Genomic DNA, 23,433 nt, shown 5'->3' with positions numbered 1-23,433 from the left:
GCCTCCTTCCAAGTTGTCCGACAACTCGGCTTCATCGATGACTGGCCCTCCAGTCTTGATCGATGCGACATCATGTCCATACACTGGGTTCGACACGAACCTCTAATCACGACTGTCCTCTAGACTATCCGAACGAGCATCATACCACCGGTGATGTTGACTGGTGATCCAATCACTCGCGACAACCCTCTCGATACCCCTGCGACAACCCGCCTGCCGCTTTCTTCCGGACCTTACGCCCTGCCCTGCCACGCCACCCTTTTGCGATATTCTGGAGCCCATCTGCGATGAGCCTCCCACTGCGACACCCTCGCGACATACCCTTGCGATGACCACGATGATACCCGCTGCGACCTCAGCCTCCAGCCACCTGATGACGATGTAATAATATACATACCCACTGCGACAAGCCTGGTTGATTTCCCAAGCGCTTTGCCCATGTTTGTTTACTTCCTTTGCTTCTTCTTCTGGGCAGGTAAGGCAGGTCATGCTTGTGCTGTTGACACTACTGGAGCCACGCACCTCTCCTCGGCCGCTCTTCGTCCCTTGCAGCTGCCCACGCACACGACAACCGCCCCGCTTGGACTTCATATTTACCTGTTCTTCTAGAGCTTACTTGTTTTTTTTTTGTTAATTGTAGGTAGATGCGTTGCTTTACGATACCCCTCCAGCGTTCTGTCACGTTTACTTTGCGAATTTCATTTACTCATGTCATGTTTGTATGACATCGGCGAGGAAGAAGACATTGAGAGAGGAGGAGAGGGAACGAGGAGTACGTCGGTCTTCATCGAGTGAGGATAAAACCTCGCTCGACATTTTGATGTGGATAAAACCCTTCAAGACCGCATATGAACATGTATCATACTTCATTGGGGTATATGGACTGTATATACTGCCTCTCGCATCGCTGGAAACGCGTGCAAAGGGATTTAATACCAACATAAGGACCGTGTGTGTAAGAAATTACATTACCGGCCTGTTCGCCTCATCGTCGTCCTCACTGTCGTATGCAACAAACTCTCTTCTCCCACTTGAGCTCTTAACAACAAAGTACCGCGGTGCCTCGTACGCTCTGAGCTTCTTCTCTGCGCCCGGGCTGAAAATATCATCATTCCCGCCCATCTGAGCAGGAATGGCCAAGAGGAGTCGCTCAGCGCCATGGAGTCGAAGTGCTTTCTCGGCCGGAACCTCTTCTTCGGCAGAACTGGTTGAGCGGCCGGAGACCCATCGCATACCCAGATGAATGCCCTCGCCGACACACGCAAGGATTGTGATAGCAACAATGAGCTGCAGCGCCCAGAGCGTGAGACACGAGCCGTTGTAGGCTGAGAATGTCTCGGGCTCTGAGTAGCACACTATGCGCTCGTTGGGTCGTGATGTCGGTCTTGGCTCCTTGTTCATCAGGACTTCTGTGGGCAGTGGCTTCTCTTCATCGTCGCTGTAGACAGTATTTGACGCAAGTTTCTCGCGCAGGTAGGAGTCGTACAGATCGGGGTTGGTGTGGCGGAAGTTTTCCAGCTCAGGGCCCAAATCAGTGCATCGGTCGATGCTTTGCTGTTGCTGCGGGGAGGCGCTGGGCGCTGGTTCTGTTGGTTTCCAGTTGGCGGGTGTCCAGTGCGCGGCGGAGGGGGTCTCGAGCGGGTTGGGGGCATCTGACGCAAGGATGCAACGGCAGTGGGAGCGTGCCTGCGTCCGTGTTGGCGCCGCGAGTGATGTTGTGGAGAAGAGGAAGGCTGTGAAAAGAGTTGTGGTGCGCATGGCTGCGGTAATGAGTATTCCAAGTTTGGGCTGTACAAGATGTTAGTTGCGAGTCCCAAAGGTATAATACTAGAAGAACCTACTCAATCCAAATCTTCTCCAAGGTCTAATTGTAATGCTCGAGGATCGAGCAACCGGATGCGTCGAATCCGACGTGGTACAGGGTCCAATAAATGTCTACCGTACCGAGTTTGGATGATGCAGTCGGTATGGTATGTCAGCGAGATGCTGGATCGCGATACTTGGTAAGTTGTCGTAGTAAGTAACAAAGCGACTAAACACGAGCGGCGCTCACTCAGTACATGTACTCGAATGATCTCACGAGCCCGGTCCCAGTCGAACCTTCCCACCTTGGTGTGACATGCACTAATACCGCACTCATCCTCGTCTCAGCTGGCCCGCGGACGGCCGGCTCTGGGTGCCCTTTTTCCAGATCGCGCCCGAGCGCCCAACAGGGTATATTATTAGGCCGCTAAGTCTCGCCAGAGCAATTGTCCCATGCCTGTCTTGCAGTTACGGTGCTGAAAACGAACAGAGGGGCCAGTGCACGAGGGCTAGATCTCGAGGCGCGCAGAGCCCAAAGCTCGGCAGGCGCAGCCAGAATGCTGCTTGACTGCAAGCGCACTGGCTTCGGCAGCCCCGCAGATCAAATCCTAATTGCCTGCTGTGAGTTCGCGATCCCAAGACGTGAGCGCGTTTCGCGGCGCTGGTTTCGATAATATGTCCCGCTGTGCCCACATCACGCTGTTCGCGGCGCGTTCCAGGAGCCGCGACTGCAGCCTTGTAAAACACGGCTCTAACGCGCATACTCCCGAGGTCACATCGTGCTGTCGATGATCTACAACAACAATTCAAAGCTTCTCGTATGCGAAGACAAACGCTGCAGCTTGTGGAAAAACTCTCGGGCCCATCCGACGTAGACCCTCCTAAGGAGTTGGAAGCTCCGCCTAGACCAGCTCGCCTGCTAATATTGGCCTTCCCTTCCCCATGCGTTGTATGGCACCTCATTTCGCGGTACGAGGCTGCTTTACCCACGTGCCCACCGAGGAAAGAAGCCTCATTCCGATTGGATTATCCGTACTTCGTATGCGAACCTACGCACCACCTCGCTTCTACAGCATCTGCCTGCTAACCTCCGGTCCTACTCGCAGCGGAAATCGAGGGCATGACGCGTTACACGAGGCAGAAGACGTTCGCAGGCCGCGGGCACTGGGGCCTCCGCCCTGCCAGACGTCTGATCGCTCTCCTAAAGCGTGGTTCTCTGCGGAGGACAAAACCGAGCGCGTCTGGCGAGTTGGCTAGAAACATGTGATGGCTGTTGCGAAACGAGCTAGGGCCAAGCTTTGCGTTCAAAGCTTGACGACTGACAAGATGGTTCCGAAACATTGGATCATCAACATTCTGGATTTTGAGTCTTGACACTGACAGTATACAGTCCCAGCACAAAGACTGGTGTCACCATCGAGCGGTGTTGAGCATGTGTGTAACACGGTTCACCATGGGCGATGTGCGTTGTTAAGAGGGTCTGAGTTGAAGGCCTCAGGGGTCAGGTCTGACATTGCAGTATCTCTTGTGGAACCAGGAATAAAGAATCCGACTTTAGCTCGCCTAGAGACCCAAAAATCTACGGTAGAATCATTCACCGGTGCACTCACCGTTCAAGGCTTTGGCGTCGACGCGGTACCCCTCACATGCTTTACTGGGCGTTTGAGGTCTTCTTATCGCTATCAAACCCGACAGTAAGTTTTTCAGCAGCCATGGTGTGTAATGTCAGCAGTAACAACCCTCCCACGGCTCCTCGCTTACACCGAACACGTGCTGCTCTGGACTGCGGGTTTTGCTACATCGCAGGATTACAACGTTCCGGGGACATGGGACAAGAGCCTCTCCACCATCTCGGTGCGTCAAAGTGCGCAAGATGTGGCAAAGATGTATCCACTGGTCTTAGCAAGTATCCCAAGCTCTGAAAAACTTCCACAAGGCTGGGTGGTTGATGGCGACTTTTTGCACGACCTCCCATCTTTTTCTCAAAGCGGCAATGCCTCGTAGTTGCACAAACAGATCCGAGTAAGCAGCCGCATCCTTGGTGTCGCACCTGAAGAGCCACTATTGGAGACCTTACAAGACGTCAGAAGAGAGGGTTCATTCATCATTCTCTGGAAGCGGTCCGAAGGTCTTCGTCCGTTGTTTGTGCTATTATTCTGCTTACGAACCTGGAAGTTACATACTTGCGTCAGCCACACTTGGTAAGAACAACGGGAAGTCACCTCGACTCACGACGATCTCTGGCCAATCACAACCAGGCGTGATCGCGCTTTCGTCCGCCCATCGCTGTCGCTCAGTTGCGCCGCCCTTACATTGGTAGAAACTTGTCTGGCGCTGACAGCTTAACGTGAAGGCACGATGCCTATTGTAGATAAGCCAGACTCTGCCCTATGGAACTCCGGGTTGAACATCGCGTTGACCCCATAAGCACCGTCACGACTAGCACTTGGCACGAGAGGACTCATCGCATCATGCAAGAAGGTCTGACAAACGCCAGTGTGTTGCACGGGGCTGAGATGGACTTAAGGGTGGACGTACGAGGATATAAACCTGCGATGCGTGCAGAGACGCCAGAACAGCAACCAGCACTGACTACCTCCTGCCTATTACTTTCAAAGCAATTGTGAATACTCTCTAGTCGCTATCTCCCACTTCTTCGACTCACACAACCAACAACCGTCCCGATGTCGTACCTATTCCGGCATTCGTCGGTAGGAACTGCTCTACACTACATCCGCCATCGCAACTTCGACTTCTCTCGTAGCAAAGCCAAACCACTATCGCCCTCCTCCTCGAGTGACGACGTGTCTGCGGCTGTCGCTGCAGATAGCATCATCGGTGCCGAACTCAAACACGAACAGAGTACGACTCTCGTTGATTGGGATAGTCCTGATGATCCTAGCAACCCCCAAAATTGGCCAATGAGGGACAGGGTCCTCATGACCACTCTCATCGCCCTCTACACGTTTGCTGTATACGTTGGCTCGTCCATTTACTCGCCGTCCCAAGAAGCGGTACAAGAGGTCTTCCACAAGTCACATGTGGAAGGCTCGTTGGGCCTCGCTCTGTACGTGCTAGGATACGGCATAGGATGTCTACTCTTCTCGCCCTTATCAGAGATTCCGGCCGTGGGGCGAAATCCACCTTACGCAATCTCCGGATTTCTCTTCGTCATCCTCTGCATTCCAACTGCACTCGTGAACAACTACCCTGGCCTGATGATACTGCGGTTCCTGCTTGGTTTTATGGCATCGCCATGCTTGGCTACTGCTGGAGCGTCTCTGGCCGATGTCTGGAACATGTCCGAGTTTCCTTTCGCTGTAGCACTGTGGGCTGCTACCGCAACCATGGGGTAAGTGATGATGATCTCGACTGAAAGAGCTTTGCTGACGATAGCTAGACCTGCTCTTGGTCCTACACTCTCGTCTTATGCCGTCCGCGATCTGGGTTGGAGATTCTCAGCCTGGGAGCTCATGATCATTGCTGGCCCCATCTATATCCTGATGCTTTGCATGCTGCCTGAGTCTTCGGCACCTACGATTCTCTACTACAAAGCGAAGCGCCTCCGCGAAGAGACAGGGAACCAGAATCTTATGTCTGAAGCAGAGAAGAAGCAGAACAACCTGAAGGCCTCCAGCCTCTTGTTTGATGCCTTGATTAAGCCTTGGGAGATCAATGCCCTCGACCCCGCAATTCTTTTCACCACAGTTTAGTAAGTTCAACTCTGCACGACTTCGTCAACTTTACTGACAACTTCTGCAGCATGGGACTGTGTTACGGTACATACTACTCCTTCTTCGAGTCTCTGCCTCTTGTATACCCGGTTATGTACAATTTCTCCGCTGAGAGCACCGGCCTCGTGTTCCTCGTTGTCGCACCAGCGGGTCTCCTTGCATTCACTGTCCACTGCATCTATCTCAAGTATAGATGTTTCCCCCGCTTGATCAACGGCACCTTTGGAGAGCTTGAGAACCACCTGCTGCCTGGCTTGTTCGCGAGTCCTATCATCTGCATTGGCCTCTTCATATTTGGTGAGCAAGCCACTGCCTGACTGCAATCGATATCTGCTAACCAACACAACAGCATGGACAGCTCGTTCGTCGGTACACTGGATAGTCTCTGTCCTGGGACTTGGTTTCACAATCTTTGGAATCTACTTCGTTGCTCAAAGTGTCCTGCTCTACATTCCCAACATCTACCCTCGATACGCCGCTAGCATCTTCTCGGCCAACAGTCTGTCAAGGAGCTCGTTTGCTTTCGCAGCAGTACTCTTTTCTAGACCCATGTTCCGGGCAATCGGCATCGATGGAGGCGTCAGTCTGCTCGGTGGTTCTATGGTCCTGTGTACCATCGGTATGTGGGTGCTATTCAAATATGGCAAGAGTATGCGGGAAAGGAGTAGGTTTGCTGTTGCTTAGAGGATGCCCCGACTGGAATGAATAACGGAAATGACGCAAATTGCATGTAGAACAGATTTAGACATAGACTTAGACTCAGACTGATCGTAATCCAACAACACTTTTTCTCTGAACAATACCCGTGCCTACGGTCTGCTTTGTGTCGAGTGCTACCTCAGAAGTAGAGATTCGTTATAGAAGTTTGCCATTTTTGGATATCCAGTTCTTACTGTAACCTCTAGGCAGCACAAGCTTTGCGACTTCATGGAAATACTGCACTCAGGCACGTCCGAGTTGCCACCAACGTAGCTGCAATAAAAGAAACAAAGGATCAATAACTTTGATAGACAACTTTCTTATTAGTACAGTAACGCTTAAAAGGAGGTATTTAGTTATGACTTGAAAGTCTACTGGGCAGTGGTAAGGATACTTCGATCCTACAAAACTGCCAAGAAGCAACTGGGACGTGCCCAGGTGCAGTACGTATTGCTACAATATGTACTGCTTTGACAAAAGAAAAAATGGGATACATACAGTTACTGGTATCCCAGCAACAGCGTGCAGATGAGTGGTCGATGCTGATGTGAGGATTGCGGTGGTCAATGCCTGCCTGCACGCGGCGTGGTGGGGAACACGGAGCTGCACCGTCATTGCCGCATAGCTGCAACCTCACCAGTAATTGACCGCGAGCACTTCTCATCAACATTCTCCGCAGTTCGCAAATGCGCCGCAATGCGTGTCAGCTTCTCTTACATGCGCCCGGACTTTGAGAAATTCCCGCCTGACTGATCGAGCCCTGCTTGCACTCCCGTGCATCGACGCGTGCAGCTCGGCTGTTTGCCTCGCCGCTACTTTCCACGCCACCCTGGGAGCTCACCACAACCGTCTTACGAAAGGCACAGCTTGCCCCAGGATGAAGTACACTGTGTATGATCGCTTATTCAAGCGCGAGGTGGGCCACGAACGCAGGACGTACACGGATATTCGGGGACTCTACAGCGACAAGCACTGGGTCAATGACCTGGACATCGTGAACGAGCTGGAGGGTCACAATGGATGCGTCAACGCTCTGAGGTGTGTTTATACTTTCCTTCAAGCGCGCGCAACACTGACTGACCCTCTGCCAGCTGGTCGAGATCCGGCCGCCTCCTTGCCTCTGGCTCGGATGATCACCGCATCAATATTCACTCCTACGACCCCGGTTCGGACACAGAGCAGTTCAGTCTGACCACATCCATCGTTACAGGTCATCGGTCGAATATATTCTCTGTGAAGTTTATGCCCTACTCCAACGACCGCACGATTGTTTCGTGCACAGATGATGTCCGCATCTTTGACATTGAGCACTCCGGACACTCGGCCTATGGTTCAGGAAGTAGGCGAAGACGTGGTGGAACAAGGCCAAGCATACACCACCTGCGTAATGCCGTCACTCTCACTGGCGCGGAGACGAACGAGCGCGCCTTCCGCAGCCACAATGACACAGTGAAGCGCATTGTTACGGAGGATAACCCTTTCTACTTCCTGACTTGCTCAAACGATGGTGATGTGCGGCAGTGGGACGTTAGACAGCCATCGAAGACATATCCACCCGCGCAAGATGGTCGATTACCGTCATGGGCGAGGGACCCAGATGCTGCAAACGACGTCCCGCCGCCGCTGATATCGTACAGTCGCTATGGCCTTGATCTTAACACTGTCTCCTGCTCACCATCACAGCCTCACTACATAGCGCTTGGTGGCGCTCACCTGCACTGCTTCCTTCACGACCGTCGCATGTTAGGAAGGGACAAAAATCGTGAGCGAGGATCCAGACTATCGAGTCCAAGCAACTGGACGGACACCGACGAAGAGCTGCTTGGAAAAGCTACCCAATGTGTCAAAAAGTTCGCGCCAAGTGGCAAGCAGCGTATGAAGCGCAATGATGGTGGCCATATCACAGCGTGCAAGATTAGCGACGCGCATCCGAATGAACTCATCGTGAGCTGGTCACAAGACAACATCTACAGCTTCGATCTCCTGCGGACGCCGGACGTGCGTGAAGGTATCGTTACATCAAAGGTGGCGACTGGGGATACTGCAGGTCGCGTCAAAGACAAGGATAGGAAACGGAAGCGTCCGAAGTTGAGCACCCAAGAGAGCACGGAGCGAACCGGCTCAAGGCAACGAACCGGAAGCGCTGACGAAGACCTCGCCCTTCGAGTCAGGTACGGAAATGGTCAATCTGAGGATATCCGCATCGGTGCTCCCACAAGCAACGGCATGTCACAAGAGGAATTGAACGAGCTGCGTGGCACTGATCACTTTCGCATTGCGAGAACCACTATCAAAGTCAAGAAGCGAATTTTCGACTTGGCTGAATACGGTGAAGATGGGCTGCATCTTGCTTACACATCGCTCCTAGGCATGGCGCACTCGATCCTGTCTGACATAGATAGCATATCCAGTTCTTGGGGTTATCCGATGGACCCAGATCCAGTCGATGTAGCAGTCCAAAACAAGCTTCGTGACGACCGCGCTGCATCTCGACGTTTCGTTCAGGCAGCTGGGACACTCTCACGAGCAATGGGCGGGCAGCTTCTGACAGGATCTAGCTCGACGTCTGACGCTATGATCGCACAATACTATACCTCGATACAGCATGCACCTCGAGAACGAGAACTCCAACAACATGAGCAATTTGGCTACGACTTCCTCAAGGCCATCTTACTATGGCTTGATAGCGGTCCAGGTGCAGTCATTGAAGGCTTCTCCAGCCGTAGTGGAGGCGATCGAATGCCGATACCGCAAGATTCGGACATGGATGCCCTGGAGGAGGTACTTATCCCGTACCTACTGGACCTGGCGAGCGAAGATCCCATTGTCAACGTCGACGTCTCCAAATTTATGACTGACGATATTCGGGTACTCTTCCCAACTGAGATTGATGCTGTTCGTGCCTTTGCACGGACAATCCAGATACCTTTCGGTGACTTGACTGGCGGTGAAGAGGAAGCCACTCAATCTCGCAACGCAGCCAAGTTGAGGTGGGGTCATCAGATAGGGAGAGGAATTCTGCTGAATGCGGCGAGTAACATCAAATTCTCATTCGTCGATCGAGCGTTCGGTGGTCGAGGTATCTCAGACGCTACGATCAGGGCGGAGGAGAGGGCCCTGAGAGAGCAGCAGGAAGATATCGATCCGGTGGAGGATGAGATTGAGCAACTGAGCGCAGAGATTGCAAGGGCTGATGCTATCAGTGAGCTAGAGGCGGCAACTTCAGGGTCTGGGTCCAGCTCCAATATAAACGCAGAGCAAGTGTCCATTGGAGTGGAAGATCTGTTAGACGAAGAAGAGGAGGCAAGTGAGGAGAGCACAGAAGAAGAAGATGACGACGAAGAGGAGGACAGCGATGGTGATATGGAAGACGACGACGACGAGGAAGCGGAGTCGGACTCGGAAGACGAAGAAGGTCTGCGTCGTACACAAAGTGGACGCATGCTTTGGAGATCAGATTTCGGCCGAAGGAGGTATCAGAGGGCAAATGTGGAGCGCGACATACTATGTGTGCCACATATGCGTGTGTACACGGGACACTGCAACGTAAAGACCGTGAAAGACGTCAACTTCTTCGGGCTGCAGGACGAGTATGTCGTCAGTGGCAGTGATTGCGGAAATGTTTTTGTCTGGGACCGGAAGACAGCACAGCTTGTCAACATCCTGGAGGGTGATGGGGAGGTTGTTAACGTCGTTCAAGGTAAGCTGGCTTTTCCAACCTGCAAACTCTCTCTGACTGTTCCTAGGGCATCCGTATGAGCCTACGCTGGCTGTTTCTGGCATCGACCACACCATCAAAATCTTCTCACCTGATATTCGAGACCAGCACAATGCTCGCAAGGGTGTCGGCGTTCATTCTGCAGACACGACTGGATTCTCAAGCATCAACATTGGACGTCGACGAAGGCCCAGTAGGCCAGAGCCTGTCGTTGAGCCTACTGAGGATGAGGCCCTGAGCGTCAGCGACGGCGAAGTTGCGGCGGGTGGACTGAGGAGTCGCAAGCGCATGCACCAAGCCTATCAGATCACCTCGAAAAACGACATGGACAGCAAAGGAGGAAGGGACGACTATTTCATCTCACAAGCAGTATTCGCACAGTTGGCACGGCACGTTGCTGCAGCCCAAGGCGGCGAAGGCGAACTGGGCGAAGGTGGAGAGGGACCGATTGTCATCTCTGAGGATAACTGCAACGTCATGTGAAGGGAGGGCTGCACGTAAAGCATTCTTCAAGTGTCTACAACCGAAGGTCCGTCGACGCCAATCAATTACATTCAAATATGGTATATTGTCCCCAGTGCTGCTATGTGGCAGTTTCCGTGCATTCAAGATCCCTCATGCGCCGCCCATATGCCAGAGTGTTACCCCTATACATCGTGTCGTACCGTGCAACTGCAGCAACGTGTCCCCTACGATGCCTTCTTCTGCTGGGCCTTGAGCGCCTTCTTGCGGTTGCTCCTTATCATGACAACGGAAAGGAAGGACCCGACGACGGTGGTGAACAGGACGATCAGGATCACAGGGATGCGAATGGCCCAGACGCGGGGAAGGAAGAGCGAGTGCAGGACGTGGTCCTCGTCGACAAAGGGCTGTGTAGATGTAAGCGACTTGCCGAGGATATGGAACTGCACGTCGTAGCGCATCCGTCGCAGAAAAGCATGTACGCACCATGAACAGAGTCCAGACAGTGTAGTAGACGAAGATGGCAGTGGCTGCGATGAGCATGCTGAGTCCTACGAGGCGGTCGAGCTGCAATTGTCAGTGGGCAATTTCGCTGTGGGTCAGATCAGAGCATACCATCTTGAAGTTAAGGGTGTAAGGAGCGTGGAGACGAGTGTCTGTTCAGTCTTCGATGTCGACGTGGTGAGAGCACCGGATCAGCATGCGTGAGCCGCACCACAGCAGGGGTAAATGCCAAGACCGACTTCCGAGCCAGGACGCGACCAACGCTACCAACGCTACGAAGTACGAGGTAAGAGCTCAACCTAAGCTTAGCAGCTATTCTGATCAACGTGAACGTAGTTTAACTACTCCTGCTTTAACATATCAAGAATACAGAAGAAGTTGCTGTAGTTGTGACATAGTCTTGATAAATTGAAATTATCTACCTAATGGGACTAACGCCGACGATATTCAAAGGCACACAAGGTGCTGTTTGAACATACTATCTTTTTCATCGACGATTAATATATCACGCGCAAAGCACCCGGCTTAGAACGTTCGGATGTCAAGTTGAGTTATACAGCGTACACCGTCACTTTCACGGCGGAGACCCTCCCGCATCAACCACCATCCAGCACTGTCTACGTGCAGCAAGAGCCTCTCATGTCCAGATGACATCCCGCGACTGCTCCCAAGCAGGAATTTAAAGAACTGACGCGAAATCATCACCAAGCACGTGAACATGTAAGCAACGCGAGCCGTCAGCACACCGGCAGCTCGACCTGCGCCGCAAAAGCCTGGCGTGGATACAACCAGCCAAACGTGTGAGCAACACATGGCAAATCCACGAAGAGATAGGGGACTAGAATTTGAACTTTCATAGATTCATTCATGTCGCCTGGTCTTGGAGATATCACGTCCTCCGCCGCACCTTCGCATGCCTTCCTTCCGTCCAGCCAGACTCACACTACACCTCAAGCAGCTCAAATCGACTGCGGCTTAGACGGGGCACGACTACACTATATCAGCACTACGCAAGCGGATTCTTCGCGTCGCACTCACGCTGCCGCATGAGCCGCAGGACTTGTTGTCGCCATCGATAGTGGCGCCGCACTTGGGGCAGCTGGAGTGTGCGTTGACGAGGGTAGTGGTGGCCTGCATTGTGTGGTCGTTGCGGATTTTTGGTTGTGCGGTTGCGTGGTGCTGTTCTGGGAGAGTTGTGAGGGTGGTGATAGTTAGGCAGGATGGAGGGGTAAGTGGGGTTGATATCGCAGGGCTAGCGACCTGGCGCATGCACACTCAGCTGACTCGGAAGCAGAGGTGGTGCAGGGTGCGATTGGATGAGTGCTGTGGAGCGTGGGATGTGTTGGTCGGTGAGGGTGTGGTAATTCGCATGGGAGGGTGGGACTGGTACTTGGTGCTGGTGTGGCTGCAAGTCGGAGCTCGAGGGCAAACACTCTGCCTTCTTGGATCGGACGAATGTTGAGAGAATATCTGTAGACCAATCTTTCATCGTTACTGCGTAGTATATGATCAACTGTAGGAGAGATGGCGAGCAAATGCTGACGGTGAGCCAGTGTATACCGCACCCAGGCACGCCCGGTTTGCCTTTGGCATGGCAGTTTCGTAGGACCGAAGTCGTCTTTGGCACAAGCAATCAGCTTCCGAATTACAACCGAATGCCTCCACTTAAGCGCGACTTTACTAATAAGAAAGCTTCCTGTTGATATTACTGATCCTTCGTTTCTTACCTTGCAGCTGCTTTGGTGGCAACTCGGCCGTTCTTGGATGCAGTAGAAGGCTGTAAATTAATGACAGGGTCTGTATGCTTGCTTCTGCTTTACCTGACATGACAGATAATCTGGCCGTTGATGACTGCGAACCAGCCGTCTTCCTTCTTTTCCATCTCGCGGAATGTCGATGAGATCTCCTCGAGATCGCTTTCGGTGCCGTGGTCGCCGTCCAGTACCCTTTGCTTGTAATCACTCTTGACCGTTCGATCCGCCCACAGACCGCACCACTAGTTACGCTCACATTAGCTATCACGGACTCCTTTACCCTCACATCAGCATGTACTTACCCATTCCCGTTCGTCGGGTGTTGAGAAACACCACGCGCCGATACTCGCCTCGATATCTTCCCTTGGAACACCGGCCTGCATCGCAATTGAATGCAGCATCTTGCCCATGTTCGGATATGCCTTCAGCCCCAATGCGACTTTGATGTACAAGTCCTTCCACTTCTGCATCCCCGGGTGCTCGGGGTACCAGTCCATGGCGCCGTAGTCGCAATCGCGCACCGCTACAATCCCCCCTTTCTTTGTGAGCCGCACCATCTCCTTCATGCAGCCCAACGGGTCCTGCAGGTGCTGCAGTACCTGATGTGCATGCACGACGTCGAAGCCGGCTTCCTCCACGCCGTCCAGGCTGTGCCAGTTGAAGATGTCGCCGACCTCGAACCGCACGTTTGTGACGCCCTTCTCTTTCGCGTGTTGCCGTGCCTTCTCTATGACGTCGGCAGAAGGATCGATGGCGTACACGAAGCCTTGCGGGAGGCGAGACGCGAGGTCGACTGTGATGGTGCCTGGGCCGCAGCCCACGTCGAGAATCTTGAGGTCGGGCTTGAGGTAGGGGATAAGGTGAGGAGCTGAGTTCTCAACGGTGCGCCAGCTGTGGGAGCGGAGGACTGAGGCGTGGTGGCCGTGAAGGTATGGACCTGACATAGCTGCAGGTTTATGAAGAATGACAAGATGCCTCTGTCTTATAAGCAAGTAGATGTAATAAGCAATAGGATTGCAGGAGTCGAGCGTTGACAGTGAACGATGAGCACCATTACTGATCGTGCTGAGAGGTTTATAACGGTGCCAACTGTATTAATTCTACGACGAAGCGGACGTCACAATGCTGCGATTACGGAGACATTGGCCACTAGCAGACTGGGACCGCGATCAAAGGCGTTCGGAGGAGGTTACGTTCAACGGTGTCGAGAACAAGCTCCCCTCAGATACCTCCGGCATCGGCGCACCCACTCGGGTACTCAAGCTGTCGAGTCTCAGGAACAACGGCGGATAAGCGACCTTGTAAGCTAACCATCATTGATACAGATCTTGTAGCTATTAGAAAACCTAAAGCTAAAATTTAGTTACGAATTATTATTGTAGCCAACAAAGTATTCTACAGAGTTTTTTAGTATCTTCCCTACTTTGTTGTCGTGTGGTGTATATCCATACCCCGCTTCATTCACATACGATCATAGTGCCTTGGAACCAGGGCTGTCAATGAATACATTGACGAGCTTTTAATTGATTGTTTGGCAAGCGGCCTTATAGTCAAGCTTGCTTTTGTGATGACTATCTATTAGATATTATCCTGCCTGTGCAAGGCTTCCGAGTGGCTTGCACTGAGTCTGTGTATGAGCATGAAACTGATGAAGCATGCGGTATGCGACAAGCAAACAGATCGACGCTTGTGATTCTTTCATCTCGTGCTGCAGGTGCGAGCAGTGTTGAAACAGGAGCTGGGCCCCGGTGCCGGGTATATGGCCGCGGTTCAAGACCGGTAGTAGGATGATAATGCCTGATTCCTCCTTCTTTTTCAAGTCTCATCAGAAGCTGCGGGTGTGGCAGCCGGTTCCATCTTCAGTTCCGCAGTACTGCCAACGGCAGACTCCACAGGGCTGTCGTTTGAGCTGACACCCACCGAGCTGCCCCGTCGCAACTGAGCCAACTGCTTCCTCAATGACTCCATCTCAGCATCTTTCTGCTCAAGCATTCTGTCTTTCGCCGACACCTCGCCCTTGAGGTGCTTGATGTACTCGATGGCACTCTCCACCTTCGCGGCTTTGGAGTTGTTTGATTGGGCAGCGGTCTCAGGACTCTTGGCATCCGGTAAGGCCGCTTGCGAGCCGGGAGGGAGAAGGTCTTGCATCTCCTGGAGAGCAGTATTGATCCGGTTTCGGCGGCCTTGTTCAGCGATTTTGTGAGAAGTGCGTTTCGAAGTAAGGTTTGTTGAGAGGGATGCCGGGTAAGAGACACCCGGTACTGTGGTGCCGTCAAGGATGTTCTGATAGTTAGATTTCGAGGCCAGAAGAAGGGCATGAGTGTTGTCCGAGGTGCCTGTTGCATGTTAGTCTGCACTTTCATTTGATATCTTGTCTGACGTACCCGACTCCCCAGCTGCGATCATAGGCCTGATGCTCGGTGATATCTTCGGCCTCAACGCTGGACTGACCAGACTTGAACTGACGCTACCCCTCTTCTTCAAGTTGCGACCCTTTGCCTCTACCTTTTTCCCAGAGATCATTGAAAATGCCGGGCTCGTGGGTGTTGACATGGCGTCAAGCATGGGGCTTGGCTTATTCGACATGGCTGCGCCAGGGGTGCTGAGTGGACCCATTTTAGGGGTCTTACGCGCAGACATACGTGGTGTGTCATGATCTGCATCGCGAAAGGCTGTGTCTATCCTGGATAATGATGGCCTTGACTCCAGTGATGCTTCAGGCAGAGCGAGATCCTCCAGCATAGGTGGTGCATTCATCAAGATATCGAATTGTGGCGAGGGATGTATACGCATCAGGGAAGCAGGTGTGGCAGGTGTGGCAGGTGCGGCTCCTTGACAATTCTGCGCAATCAGAGCTGGCGAGTTCTTGACAGACCCTGGGAGCGGAGGTGGTCGCATATCTGAGAGCATGGGTTCAGGAGAAATAGAGTCGGTTTCCGAGTAATCACGGCTGCGCGGGACATCGAGCCCATTGCGTGCCTCTTGCATGAGCTCGCTGACCTCCTTGGGCGGGAGCTGCATCGAGACTGTAGGTTTCCGTCTGCCGGGTCTCACAATGGGCGACTGCCGTATGCGATTTGCAGGGGCCGCTCTGGGTGCAGTCCTCTTCGTCCGTAGGCTCCTCCTCTGCTCAGATGGCTGGGTCATGGCAGGCTCGCCCAGCAAATCCATGTCGACGTCAATGGGCGAGTGCCCTGTTGAGCTAACCGAGGTCGAGGCCTGCGAGTGTAGCTGCGACTGCGCATGTTGGTGGGCCTGCGCATTGAGTGCGGGCGACGTGAGGGGGCTGAAGTAGGCACCCGGTACGGTGAAGTCGGGTATTTGGAACCGTAAGTCGTGAGGGGTGACTGCTGGGGAGACTAGTGGGGTAAATGACTGTGGCATGGTCAGTGCAACTTCGCAATGGCAGTCGCAGACCAACGTACGGCATCGTCTTTGCGCATGTGGTACCTCTGGTCGTAGGCAGCCTGCTGGTCCATCTGCTGCACGTAGCGGTGCGGGTCGCCGTGCATCTCCACACTGTTAGGCGTGGGAGGGACGCCATGGTGCGGACGATAGGCCTGTTCGGGCGGCTGCGAGAAGACAGGTGTGCCAGCATGGGTGAACTGCGACATGCCATAGTCGAAGAAGTTGGCATTCACGTTCGACTGGGGCACGCTGTGGGTCCCCATGGCTCCATGCGCCTGCTGCGTGCCGTTTGCGCCGTCCCCATGATTCTGGGAAATTTGCGGGGGGAACTGGTGGTCGAGGTGGTGGTCGAGCGCGTCGGCCATGGTGCCATTCTGCGGCCCGCCATGGCTGAAGGCGATGTTGTTGAAGTCTGGCAAGTCGAGGTCTTCAAAGTGGTTGAAGTCAATCAGATTGCCGAAGTCCTGATCGCCCGCGGCGTCCATGCCCTGCCACGATTGCGCATTTGCACCGTCCATTGCGTTCGCCGAGCCACTGCCGGAGAAGAGCAGCAAGTGGGCAGGTGGGAAGCGTCTCGATTCACGACGCGCGAGCAATTTCTTCGCCGTCGCTGGTGGGGCTGCTGTCCGCGCCGGGTGGAATCGCAAGCGAAGTGAAGACGCTAGACGCGCTCCTCCTCGAGAGCGCAGCGGTACCTTGGGGCGCTGCTCTTGGAGAGTGTTTGGACGACTGCAGCGATTCTTCACGCAGGCCAGAACAAACCCTGTACAGCCTAAGAGGGCATGGAGGGCTATGCGAACGCGGGCTGACCTGCTCTGACGGGCTAGAGAAGACACCCCACGACTTTACTAAGTGCCTGACCACCCGCGCTTGAGACTGGTGCGTGGGACCAGCCAACCGCAGGTCGCAGCGCGCAGTGGAGGGCAGGAGCGGAGCACCATCTGTCACGGCGACGACCCTGTTATGGAGTCTACGAATTGCGCATGACGTTGGTCATCAGAGGCCGATCATGGCTGACTGGCACTGACGGCCTGGCTGGCGGCGTCGCAGTCAAGTCGGCCTCAGATGCACCGGCGTGGGAGCATGGGCCTCGGATAGGAGAGTGCGACACAACACCTCATTCCGCCGATCACAGGGCTCTGCGACGCGCAGGAACTGTGGCCCTTCGCAGTCGCGGTTCCGCACGCAGAGCAGCTGTCGGGGCTGCATGCCGCCCAATAGCGCTGGCGCGTGTTTCGGTCCGGCTGCACAGGCAATTGGACTCACTCTCGGATTTCCGCCGTTGAAGCAGCAGTTCGCATGTTTGTCAATGCACTCGGCGCCGGTGCCCCTTCCGGCGATCTGGTGAAGCACGGGCAGTTGCAGCGCAGCCTCGTATTGCGCCCTGCAAACAAACATGGAAAGCCTTGACTTGCCGAGGATGTCGTGCAGGTGTCAGGTTTCGTCGATGCTCGTAGATTTCTGCGCGCTGCACTGATTAGTGGAGTGCGGTATTGATGCTACTGCTCGCTCGCGCCCTGTTAATCTCGTTTGACTAGTGCCTGCCCCTTTGAGCGTTGATATCCGAGAAAACAGGTAAGCTCAAAACAAAATGAAGAATCGTAAGAGCGGCTGGTCAGGTGCTGGATTCGCGATTGCAATTGCAGAGTGGACAGCAGGGTGGACAGGCAGGTGCAGTAAAGTGAGACGATTGTCGTCTCGTGATTTGTGAGGCACAGCAGCCGCTGGAGGCATGCTGGCTGAAGTAGAGAAAAACCCAAGAAAAGTCCTACTGCGCTGCCAGCAATGAACAGCAGCGAGCGTCGAAGCCGCCTTTTCCGTAATTTACACATTGCTGAAAGTACATGATCCATGAATATCAGCGGTCGGGACTGCTGCACACCGTGGGGTATTAACCACAACCAAACTAAAGGTAAAATGAAACACTGCCGTGAAAGGGCCCACATGAACGCCGTTACTCTGACATCAGGCTGCATCCTCTTTTCGCCGTTTACATTACGATGCAGCAGCCGCTACTTTGCTGGGGGGCGTAGGGGTCCTCGCGCTTGTCAATCTGGAGCGAGGTCAGCAGGGCAGCGGGGGCGGAGGGGTGCGCGACGTACGGTTCCCCATCGCGAGGGCACCATCCAGTCTTTGGGTTCCTTGTCTGTGAAAGCAATGAGACTGCGGGCGCGTTAGCGGCGGGTGTGGGCGAGGCACAGCGGCAGGCAGGCACGTACTCCAGGGCAGCCTCGGACACGGGTATCCGGCGGCGCTCGAGGTCCTCCCGCAGGCGCTGGTTGAGCTCTGTCAGGCGACGCAGCTTCAGCTCGGCCATGCTCTGCTTCTTGGACTTGCCGTCGCCGCCGGTCCGGATCTCGTAGGGCGCGGCAGCCATCACGGCGGGCATAGTGGCGCGTAACGGGGGGTATCGTGAAGAAGGAGAAGTCGCGGGCGGGCGGTATTAGTGCCGGCGACGGGGTGTGGCGGCGGTGCGGGTGGTGCGACGGCGTCGGCGGGCGCGGAGCGGGTCGTGGTAGAGAGCGGAAGCAAAGGAGCGAAGTTGGCCAGCCAGGAGAGCCTTCCGCGCGAAGGCCGGGCTGCTGCGAGCTGCGGCGATGGGGTGCGTGTGGCGATGGGGGCGGTGGTGGAGTGGGCGGAGGAGCGTAAGGAGAGGTTGGAGGAGATTCGGTGGTATTGGCTCAGCAACCCCTTGCTCGCAAGCGGCCTAGGCCGAGCAATCGCGCCCAAGAGCCTCGCCGCACTGACACGGCGCCGCGGGCTGCAGACGCAGCGCAGCAGTCAGTGCGATGCGATGCTGCAGGTGCTCGCTGCTGCCGCCGCCCTGGCCGCTCGCACTGCGCGACTCTGGTTCGCGTGCGCGGCGCTCGCTGCTGCACTGGCACTGCTGACTGAACCATTGCTGGGCTGCTGCGGGGACGTGCTAACCGCGAATTCGCTTAGTGGCTCCCACACCGCGCAGCTTTTTGCCGTGACATCTATCGCTGCGAAGGACTCTGCACCGCGCACCACAGGCCGCCGCCGCCCTGCCAATTTCGAGACTCCCAGCGACGGACTCGCGACCCCGCTGCCCAGCATGGCGCCCCCTCCGCACAGCAAGCCCGAGAACACTCTGTGCGCGCCCGCCGCCCCGCCGTGCCTGTGACTGACCTGCTAACGCCGCCGCAGCAAACGCGCCCAAGAGCTCATCGGCGTCAACCAGCAGCAGGCCGCCCTGCAGCTGCTGCACGAGCATGTCACCTCCAAGCGCACCCGCAACAGCCCCATCGCCTCGCTGGAGCCCGTCATGGTGCTCTTCGTCGAGCTCTGCGTCGACCTGCGCAAGGGCAAGCTCGCCAAGGACGGCCTCTACCAGTACAAGAACACCGCCCAGAACACCAACGTCGGCACCATCGAGACCGTCTTCAAGAAGTTCATCGAGCTCGCCGAGAACAAGGTCACCGAGGCCCAGGCCAAGGCCGACGACGTGCAGTCGTCGCTCGAGGGCACCGCCGACGCCGGCGAGGCCAAGAACATTGAGGACCTGGAGGCCTCTGAGACGCCCGAGTCCATCCTGCTGTCCACCGTCTCCGGCGAGCAGGCCCGCGACCGCACCGACCGCGCCATCGTCACCCCGTGGCTGAAGTTCCTGTGGGAGACGTACCGCACCGTGCTCGACATCTTCAAGAACAACGCCCGCCTGGAGCTCATGTACCAGTCGACCGCCCACCAGGCCTTCCAGTTCTGCTCCAAGTACGCCCGCAAGACCGAGTTCCGCCGTCTCTGCGAGCTGCTGCGCAACCATCTGCAGAATGCCGCCAAGTTCTCCTCGCAGATGCACGCCATCAACCTGTCCGACCCCGACACCCTGCAGCGCCACCTCGACACCCGCTTCCAGCAGCTGAACGTCGCCGTCGAGCTCGAGCTGTGGCAGGAGGCCTTCAGGAGCGTCGAGGACATCCACACCCTGCTCAGCCTGAGCAAGCGCCCCGCCAAGAACGTCATGATGGCCAACTACTTCGAGAAGCTCACACGCATCTTCCTGGTCAGCGAGAACTACCTGTTCCACGCTGCCGCATGGAGCCGTTACTACAACCTGCTCCGCCAGTCCGCCGCTGCCGTTGCCTCCGGACAGGGCCTGAAGAAGGACAACCCAGCCGTCACCGAGGCCGACATGACCAAGGCCGCTTCGTTCGTCCTCCTGTCTGCGCTCTCGATTCCCGTCATCAGCACATCGCGCTCTCGCGGCGCCCTTGTCGATGCCGACGCGGCCAGGAACAACAAGAACTCGCGTCTCACCAACCTGCTCGGCATGAACCAGGCACCCACCCGAGCCATTCTGTTCAAGGATGCGCTCAGCAAGGGCCTGCTCAAGCGTGCCCGCCCCGAGATCCGTGACCTCTACAACATCCTCGAGGTCGACTTCCACCCCCTGTCCATCTGCAAGAAGATCTCCCCCATTCTTGCGCAGATTGGCGCTGATGAGGAGATGAAGAAGTACGTCGGCCCGCTCCAGCAGGTCATCCTCACCCGTCTCTTCCAGCAGCTGTCTCAGGTCTACGACTCGGTGCAGATCAAGTTTGTGCTTGAGCTGGCCCAGTTCCCTGAGCCCTTTGGTGTCAGCAAGGGCACCATTGAGAAGTTCATCATGAACGGTTGCAAGAAGGGCGATCTTGCCATTCGCATTGACCACGCCGCTGGCGTGCTCACCTTTGACTCTGATGTCTTCTCTTCCGCAAAGGCCATGCACACTGGCTCCAATGCCGGCTCAGCCGAGAGTGAGACTCGCTCCGTCCAGCGTCTGCAAAGCACACCCGCTGAGATTGTCCGATCTCAGCTCACACGCCTTGCCAAGTCGCTCTTTGTCACATGCCAGTACGTTGACCCTTCGTTCAACGCCGAGCGCATCAGGCAGAAGGAGGCTGCTCTCGCCCGCGCCAAGGAGGGTGCCGAGCAGGAGCACCAGGAGACTATTGCTCGTCGTGAGATCATCTCGCAGAAGAAGGAGGCTGCCGCAAAGGCACTCCAGGCTAAGGAGACCGAGGAGCAGAGCAAGAGGGCTCTTCGCGCGCAGCAGATCAAGGAAGAGGAGACTCGCCGTCTTGCTGAGGAGCAGCGCCAGCGCGCTGAACAGCGCATCAAGGCTGAGCAACAGCGTATTCAGCGTGAGGAGATTGAGAAGCAGCTTAAGGAGCTGAAGGCTACTACCAAGGTCGACATTGACCTGCCGGAGAACCTTGAGGATCTCGACTCCACCAGAATCCGTATCCTCAAGCTGCAGGCTCTTGAGAAGGAGAAGGCCGTGCTTGCCGAGACTCTTCGCATCACCGGCAAGCGCATTGACCACTTGGAGCGTGCTTACCGCAAGGAGGAGATCAAGCACCTCAAGGAGGACTACGAGAAGCAGCAGAAGGCCGATGAGGTGGCTTATGAGAAGGCCAAGGTTGAGGAGCTCAAGGAAGCCGAGGAGAAGCACAAGGAAGACGTTGCCCTCAAGCACCGCCTGTCACGACTTGTGCCAGTCTACGCTGACTTTGTCAACACGGTGAAGAGCAACCGCAAGGCTGAGTTCGAGAAGCGCTCGAGGGCTGCACAGAAGGACCTTGAGGCCAAGAAGCTTGCTCGCGTCAAGGAAGTCAAGGAGAGACTTGCCAGAGAGAGGCGTGAGCGTGAGGAGGCTGAGCGAAGACAAAGAGAGGAGGAGGAGCGTGAGGCTGCTGAGGCTGAGGCTAAGGCTGCTGAGGATGAGGCCAGGCGCGCGAGGATGGCCGAAGAGAAGGCCAAGCGTGACGAGGAGCGCAAGTCAGTAGTCCCACGTCCTGATATCTGTACACCACTAACATCTTCTAGGGCCCTCGATGAGACCGCACGCATCCAGCGTGAGCGTGAAGAGGCTGCCGAGGCCAAGCTCCAGGCACGCAAGGCTGGTGGCTTCCGCTCCGAAGTTCCAGACCGCACATTCTCTCGTGGTGCACCCGCCGCTGCGGAGCCCGAGAGCCGTGGTGGACCACCCCGTCTCGCCCTCGCTGGTGGCAAGCCTTCGTGGCGTGACCGTATGGCCGCGAAGACTGAAGGGGGTGCTCCTGCTGCTCAGGATGCTCCTGAGGCTGCTCCTGCCCCCACTCCCGCTGCCGCCCCTGCTGCTGCTCCCCCTGCTGCTGCTCCTCCTGCTTCTCAAGCAGCACCCACACGCAGCGGCTATGTTCCCCCTCACCTCCGTGGCGCTGGCGGTAGCGCTCCTGGCGGTGGCTGGAGAGAACGCGAGGCCGCAGGACGTGACACACCTCCTCGCGCAGACTCCGGCTCTCCTGCTGCTGGTGGCCGCTACGAGGCTCCCCGCCGCGGTTTCGGTGAAGACCGCAAGGCGTCGCCCGCAACAGGCGGCCGCTGGGAAGCCCCTGCTCGCCGTCCCGCAGAGCGTGAGCCCGAGTCGCGTCCTCCTCCCGCTGGTGCGGGTGATGGCAAGTACAGGCCCGGTGCCTTCAGGCGCACTGAGCAGTAGAGTGTGGTTATATTAGATATGATTGATGCCTCTGAGTCATGTGAAAAGGTTTGGCGGTATATAGGGAGTTTTGCTCTGCTTTTCTCGGCTCGGTGGTCGGGATCATTCAACGTCTTAGCCAGGTTTCCAAAATGCATTTTCACCGGTTCTACGAACATCACACAAGTTTACAGCTCTCTTGGTGAGCGTCTTCTCATTCCAGTTTTCGTGACGTACGTGCGGCACCTCTCACGTTGCAAGATAAACGGCGGTTTGAGGATGTGAGCCAAGTCTACTACGCAACAACAATGTAAAAAGCTTTCGTAGACTGCTTCTGCCTATAATATAGGAACTGCTTACCTAGGATCTAGCTTTACCTATCATTATGGCTCTAAGTTTGGTGTCAAAGCTGGCGCCCGCCGAGTAGGGCGCCAAATGCCCTTCCAACCCCACCACACCTCAGATTCCAATCATCCGAAGATATGGCCAGCGGCATCTCACATCGCCGGAGTCTGCGCCTAGGGCGGTGATACATGCAGAGTCGTCGAGGCCGAGGTCATGACTGTGTCGCTCCTGGACTGTCTCCTGGAAGCGAGACGGCGGGTGAGCAGGCTGGTAGACACGTGTAGTGACTTGGACCACGTAGATGTGTCGGGTGTGAAACGAAGTTAGGTAGTTACGCACTGGAGTTGCTTATAGAAGTGGGAGCGTTGGCTAAGCTGGGTTATCGAACTTCGAGTGTTTCGAGCTGCACTTCTGGCTGGAGTCGAACTTCTGGCTAAGGAAGCGCACGGAAGCAACAATGACGCTGAACATATCAGGCTCAGTGAGTGTAATAATCACGTTTAATTATAAGAGAGACTACATCAAAGATGGGACATCACCACGGAC

General features: G+C 55.5%; 9 protein-coding genes across 9 annotated transcripts; 3 read left to right on the top strand and 6 right to left on the bottom strand.

The window, feature by feature from the left end:
* Positions 1-777: 777 nt before the first annotated feature.
* On the bottom strand, positions 778-2,106 carry C7974DRAFT_226736 (uncharacterized protein). Its single transcript, XM_046137293.1, has 2 exons — positions 1,842-2,106; positions 778-1,788 (listed from the first exon to the last, which is right to left on the bottom strand). The coding sequence occupies exon 2, from the start codon at positions 1,756-1,758 to the stop codon at positions 964-966; it is 795 nt and encodes a 264-aa protein (XP_045994599.1). The 5' UTR covers positions 1,759-1,788; positions 1,842-2,106; the 3' UTR covers positions 778-963.
* A 2,041-nt stretch (positions 2,107-4,147) lies between these two features.
* Positions 4,148-6,339, top strand: C7974DRAFT_226681 (major facilitator superfamily domain-containing protein). Its single transcript, XM_046137291.1, has 4 exons — positions 4,148-5,155; positions 5,204-5,515; positions 5,566-5,834; positions 5,887-6,339. The coding sequence occupies exons 1-4, from the start codon at positions 4,488-4,490 to the stop codon at positions 6,219-6,221; spliced, it is 1,584 nt and encodes a 527-aa protein (XP_045994598.1). The 5' UTR covers positions 4,148-4,487; the 3' UTR covers positions 6,222-6,339.
* Positions 6,340-6,861: 522 nt separating this feature from the next.
* On the top strand, positions 6,862-10,503 carry C7974DRAFT_226652 (WD and tetratricopeptide repeat-containing protein). Its single transcript, XM_046137290.1, has 3 exons — positions 6,862-7,274; positions 7,328-9,936; positions 9,983-10,503. The coding sequence occupies exons 1-3, from the start codon at positions 7,114-7,116 to the stop codon at positions 10,435-10,437; spliced, it is 3,225 nt and encodes a 1,074-aa protein (XP_045994597.1). The 5' UTR covers positions 6,862-7,113; the 3' UTR covers positions 10,438-10,503.
* Positions 10,504-10,515: 12 nt separating this feature from the next.
* Positions 10,516-11,088, bottom strand: C7974DRAFT_398943 (dolichol phosphate-mannose biosynthesis regulatory protein). Its single transcript, XM_046142367.1, has 3 exons — positions 11,032-11,088; positions 10,903-10,983; positions 10,516-10,823 (listed from the first exon to the last, which is right to left on the bottom strand). Exons 1-3 carry the CDS (start codon positions 11,032-11,034, stop codon positions 10,644-10,646), a joined length of 264 nt encoding a protein of 87 aa, XP_045994596.1. The 5' UTR covers positions 11,035-11,088; the 3' UTR covers positions 10,516-10,643.
* A 726-nt stretch (positions 11,089-11,814) lies between these two features.
* Positions 11,815-12,307, bottom strand: C7974DRAFT_226623 (uncharacterized protein). The gene is made up of 2 exons (XM_046137288.1): positions 11,959-12,307; positions 11,815-11,910 (listed from the first exon to the last, which is right to left on the bottom strand). The coding sequence occupies exons 1-2, from the start codon at positions 12,187-12,189 to the stop codon at positions 11,896-11,898; spliced, it is 246 nt and encodes an 81-aa protein (XP_045994595.1). The 5' UTR covers positions 12,190-12,307; the 3' UTR covers positions 11,815-11,895.
* Positions 12,308-12,679: 372 nt separating this feature from the next.
* Positions 12,680-13,707, bottom strand: C7974DRAFT_226627 (S-adenosyl-L-methionine-dependent methyltransferase). The gene is made up of 2 exons (XM_046137289.1): positions 12,977-13,707; positions 12,680-12,916 (listed from the first exon to the last, which is right to left on the bottom strand). The coding sequence occupies exons 1-2, from the start codon at positions 13,616-13,618 to the stop codon at positions 12,737-12,739; spliced, it is 822 nt and encodes a 273-aa protein (XP_045994594.1). The 5' UTR covers positions 13,619-13,707; the 3' UTR covers positions 12,680-12,736.
* A 329-nt stretch (positions 13,708-14,036) lies between these two features.
* C7974DRAFT_398939 (uncharacterized protein) lies at positions 14,037-17,084 on the bottom strand. The gene is made up of 3 exons (XM_046142366.1): positions 16,100-17,084; positions 15,059-16,049; positions 14,037-15,010 (listed from the first exon to the last, which is right to left on the bottom strand). Exons 1-3 carry the CDS (start codon positions 16,598-16,600, stop codon positions 14,490-14,492), a joined length of 2,013 nt encoding a protein of 670 aa, XP_045994593.1. The 5' UTR covers positions 16,601-17,084; the 3' UTR covers positions 14,037-14,489.
* Positions 17,085-17,754: 670 nt separating this feature from the next.
* Positions 17,755-18,928, bottom strand: C7974DRAFT_398937 (G protein-like protein gamma subunit). The gene is made up of 3 exons (XM_046142365.1): positions 18,302-18,928; positions 18,185-18,245; positions 17,755-18,135 (listed from the first exon to the last, which is right to left on the bottom strand). The coding sequence occupies exons 1-3, from the start codon at positions 18,469-18,471 to the stop codon at positions 18,073-18,075; spliced, it is 294 nt and encodes a 97-aa protein (XP_045994592.1). The 5' UTR covers positions 18,472-18,928; the 3' UTR covers positions 17,755-18,072.
* C7974DRAFT_464864 (uncharacterized protein) lies at positions 18,911-22,900 on the top strand. Its single transcript, XM_046146280.1, has 3 exons — positions 18,911-19,196; positions 19,251-21,863; positions 21,912-22,900. Exons 1-3 carry the CDS (start codon positions 19,159-19,161, stop codon positions 22,561-22,563), a joined length of 3,303 nt encoding a protein of 1,100 aa, XP_045994591.1. The 5' UTR covers positions 18,911-19,158; the 3' UTR covers positions 22,564-22,900.
* Positions 22,901-23,433: the final 533 nt, after the last annotated feature.

The sequence above is a fragment of the Boeremia exigua genome (assembly GCF_020726555.1).
Source record: "Boeremia exigua strain MPI-SDFR-AT-0100 chromosome Unknown C7974scaffold_9, whole genome shotgun sequence".
Lineage (NCBI taxonomy): Eukaryota > Fungi > Ascomycota > Dothideomycetes > Pleosporales > Didymellaceae > Boeremia > Boeremia exigua.
Note: the sequence above shows the minus strand (reverse complement) of the source record. Positions and strands in the feature narration are given on the sequence as shown.

Coding starts and splice junctions, on each gene's coding strand:
- C7974DRAFT_226627 (XM_046137289.1), bottom strand. CDS start 13,618: ATGTCAGGTCCATACCTTCACGGCCACCACGCCTCAGTCCTCCGCTCC. Junction 12,917..12,976: donor CACCCGACGAACGGGAATGG/GTAAGTACATGC, acceptor GAGCGTAACTAG/TGGTGCGGTCTGTGGGCGGA.
- C7974DRAFT_464864 (XM_046146280.1), top strand. CDS start 19,159: ATGGCGCCCCCTCCGCACAGCAAGCCCGAGAACACTCT. Junction 19,197..19,250: donor AGCAAGCCCGAGAACACTCT/GTGCGCGCCCGC, acceptor ACGCCGCCGCAG/CAAACGCGCCCAAGAGCTCA. Junction 21,864..21,911: donor AAGCGTGACGAGGAGCGCAA/GTCAGTAGTCCC, acceptor AACATCTTCTAG/GGCCCTCGATGAGACCGCAC.
- C7974DRAFT_226681 (XM_046137291.1), top strand. CDS start 4,488: ATGTCGTACCTATTCCGGCATTCGTCGGTAGGAACTGCTCTACACTAC. Junction 5,156..5,203: donor GCTGCTACCGCAACCATGGG/GTAAGTGATGAT, acceptor GACGATAGCTAG/ACCTGCTCTTGGTCCTACAC. Junction 5,516..5,565: donor ATTCTTTTCACCACAGTTTA/GTAAGTTCAACT, acceptor CAACTTCTGCAG/CATGGGACTGTGTTACGGTA.
- C7974DRAFT_226623 (XM_046137288.1), bottom strand. CDS start 12,189: ATGCGCCAGGTCGCTAGCCCTGCGATATCAACCCCACTTACCCCTCCA.
- C7974DRAFT_226652 (XM_046137290.1), top strand. CDS start 7,114: ATGAAGTACACTGTGTATGATCGCTTATTCAAGCGCGAGGTGGGCCAC. Junction 7,275..7,327: donor GGATGCGTCAACGCTCTGAG/GTGTGTTTATAC, acceptor ACCCTCTGCCAG/CTGGTCGAGATCCGGCCGCC. Junction 9,937..9,982: donor GGTTGTTAACGTCGTTCAAG/GTAAGCTGGCTT, acceptor GACTGTTCCTAG/GGCATCCGTATGAGCCTACG.
- C7974DRAFT_226736 (XM_046137293.1), bottom strand. CDS start 1,758: ATGCGCACCACAACTCTTTTCACAGCCTTCCTCTTCTCCACAACATCA.
- C7974DRAFT_398943 (XM_046142367.1), bottom strand. Junction 10,824..10,902: donor CTGTCTGGACTCTGTTCATG/GTGCGTACATGC, acceptor ACATCTACACAG/CCCTTTGTCGACGAGGACCA.
- C7974DRAFT_398937 (XM_046142365.1), bottom strand. CDS start 18,471: ATGCCCGCCGTGATGGCTGCCGCGCCCTACGAGATCCGGACCGGCGGC. Junction 18,246..18,301: donor GTGTCCGAGGCTGCCCTGGA/GTACGTGCCTGC, acceptor ACGCGCCCGCAG/TCTCATTGCTTTCACAGACA. Junction 18,136..18,184: donor TGCCCTCGCGATGGGGAACC/GTACGTCGCGCA, acceptor ACCTCGCTCCAG/ATTGACAAGCGCGAGGACCC.
- C7974DRAFT_398939 (XM_046142366.1), bottom strand. CDS start 16,600: ATGGACGGTGCAAATGCGCAATCGTGGCAGGGCATGGACGCCGCGGGC. Junction 16,050..16,099: donor ACATGCGCAAAGACGATGCC/GTACGTTGGTCT, acceptor ACCATGCCACAG/TCATTTACCCCACTAGTCTC. Junction 15,011..15,058: donor GATCGCAGCTGGGGAGTCGG/GTACGTCAGACA, acceptor AACATGCAACAG/GCACCTCGGACAACACTCAT.